We start from the raw sequence: 2,285 nt of genomic DNA on the forward strand, positions 1-2,285 counted from the left end.
GAACAAATCCCCCTTGATTCTCTGAGATTAGATGAGGAAGGAGCTTTTTGAGCCTATTGGCTAATATTTTGGTGACGATCTTGTAAGAGACATTACAAAGGGAGATTGGCCGAAAGCGGTCAAAAGAAAGGGGATTAACATCCTTAGGGATGAGAGCGAGGTGTGAGGATTTGGTGTTTTCTCCCATCTTGTAATTTTTTAAGACATTTTTTACCATCCACACAAGGTCTTTTTTAATTGTATCCCAATGATTTCGGAAGAAGACGACCGTGAAACCATCACGGCTCGGGGCCTTATCCTACTGCATACTGAAGGTTGCCAATCTAATTTCCTCTTCTGAGATGTCTTGGTCCAGATCTCTATTTTGAGAGTCTGTGATTTTACTCTCGAAAACGCTGAGAAAATCAGAGCTGTCCGACTGCTGGGGGGCTGCACTAAGGGGAGATTTAAAATGATTGAAAGCTGCCTCTTTAATTCCTTCTTGATCACTGATCTCTTTTCCTTCTGCCACTATTTTGTCTATCTGATTTCCGACGCGCCTGAGCTTTATGTTATTGTGGAAGAAAGAGGTATTTTTGTCTCCAGCCCTCAGCCACAGGCACCTCGATTTCTGCCTTTGTTCCTCTTCCTCAGCTCTATTTTGTCTGTATAGTTCCCTGTACATTTCATTTTCATGGATTATATCTTCACTTGTGTATTGGTTGTTCTCTTTTTCCTGATTCCACTGCTCCATCTGCGTATAAAGATCTGCTTTTTTTCTCTTTTCCATAGCTGCATTTTCCTTTGCCCACTGTTTGATGATTGCCCTTAAAGATTTTAATTTGGTTTCCCAGATGTAATGGGGCGATCCAAATACTTCCTTGGCCCACTGTTTTTGTATGAGGATGTGGAAATCTTCTTTAAAATCCCAGATTTTATTGTATTTGAAGGGGAGAGGCCCCAAATTTCTCCCTTTATCCAAATTCATCACCACAAGTTTGTGATCAGAAGCCGAAGCTTGAATAATTTTACTCTTAATTGATGAGAAGCTTGCTGCGATTCTTTCCTGAACGAGAAATCTATCTAACCTCTCTTTGATATTGTAGCTGCCAGTTCTTTTGTTACTCCATGTATATTTCCCGTTGAAGGGGGGAATGTCAATAAGATTGTGGGTCTGGATTATGTCCTCCAGCGAGTCTCTTGAGGGATCCACGTGAAAGTTTCCTCCAAGCTTTTCATCCACATTTCTTATTAAATTCAAATCTCCTCCCAGAATTATGCTCCTGTCATGTGCGGACTGTAAATCTAAGGATAAAGAGTCCCAGCAGAGGGCTTTATCCCTATAATGGTTTGGAGCATAGATGTTGTATATAGTGAAAACTTCTTGAGAGACTTTGTTTTTTAGATCTGTTCTTATCCACCAATTACAAGATTGGAGATTGATGTGATCCCATTTATTCTTGTTCCAAAGAGTTCCTATACCTCCTGAGGCACCTTCTGAACCTGTTGAGTAACCTGCAAAATTTTTGAATCTTTTGGCTTGTTTTTGAAAATCTTGTTCTGAGATTTTGGTCTCCTGGATGAGGAGAAGGTCTGGCTGCTCCTGATTTATTAAATCACGGACTGCATTTGTTTTTGAGGAGGAGCCCATCCCCCTACAGTTCCAAGAGACCAAAATCATCATTTACCAATTTTTAGATGAGTCCCGCTCCTCTCCTTTGTTTTTTCCCTGCTTCCTTTTTGCCTGTCTAGATAGGAATCCATTGGTTGCTGTGCTCCAGTAGCCATCTCTTTCGCTGCTGTTTCGTCTCTGAGTTCTTTATTTGACTTTCTACCTGCTTTTCTCGGGGGGTCTGAGGGTAGGCTAGCTTCTTTCAATTTATTTCTAGTGAGGATTCTCTCTATAGTTGGGGGAGGAGAGGGCAAAGGGATCGAGGGGGAGGAGATGACAGCTAAAGAGTTGTCACAGGGGAGAAGGGGGGGGGAGAATGGGATCTTCAACTTCCAGAGATTCAAAGGGGTTGGAGGAGGAGGGAAAGGAGGGGGCTGAGCTAGTAGGGGGAGGAGGGGGAGGAGGGGGGATTTCCGGGAGGGGCTTAGAGCTAGGCCCTTGAGAGGAGGAGGGTTTTTTCTTTTTTACTTGTTCCCAAGGGCCATCCGGAGATTCTTCATTTTCAATGGATTCATTTAATTTTGACTTGCTACATCTATTTGTGAAATGTCCATATTCATGGCATACCTTGCATTTGAAGGGTAGCTGCTCGTAGTCCAATTGTTGGATGTGCGTCCATTGATCGACCTTGATC

General features: G+C 42.7%; 1 protein-coding gene across 1 annotated transcript; it reads right to left on the bottom strand.

Annotated features, from left to right (window-relative positions):
- Positions 1-298: 298 nt before the first annotated feature.
- LOC149256402 (uncharacterized) lies at positions 299-1,630 on the bottom strand. The gene has a single exon (XM_089455355.1). The coding sequence runs from the start codon at positions 1,628-1,630 to the stop codon at positions 299-301; it is 1,332 nt and encodes a 443-aa protein (XP_089311481.1).
- Between the last annotated feature and the right edge of the window lie 655 nt (positions 1,631-2,285).

Source organism: Pinus tabuliformis, chromosome 7 (genome assembly GCF_031772625.1).
Source record: "Pinus tabuliformis cultivar Carrire ecotype Pingquan chromosome 7, CPIR1, whole genome shotgun sequence".
In the NCBI taxonomy this organism is placed as follows: Eukaryota; Viridiplantae; Streptophyta; class Pinopsida; order Pinales; family Pinaceae; genus Pinus; species Pinus tabuliformis.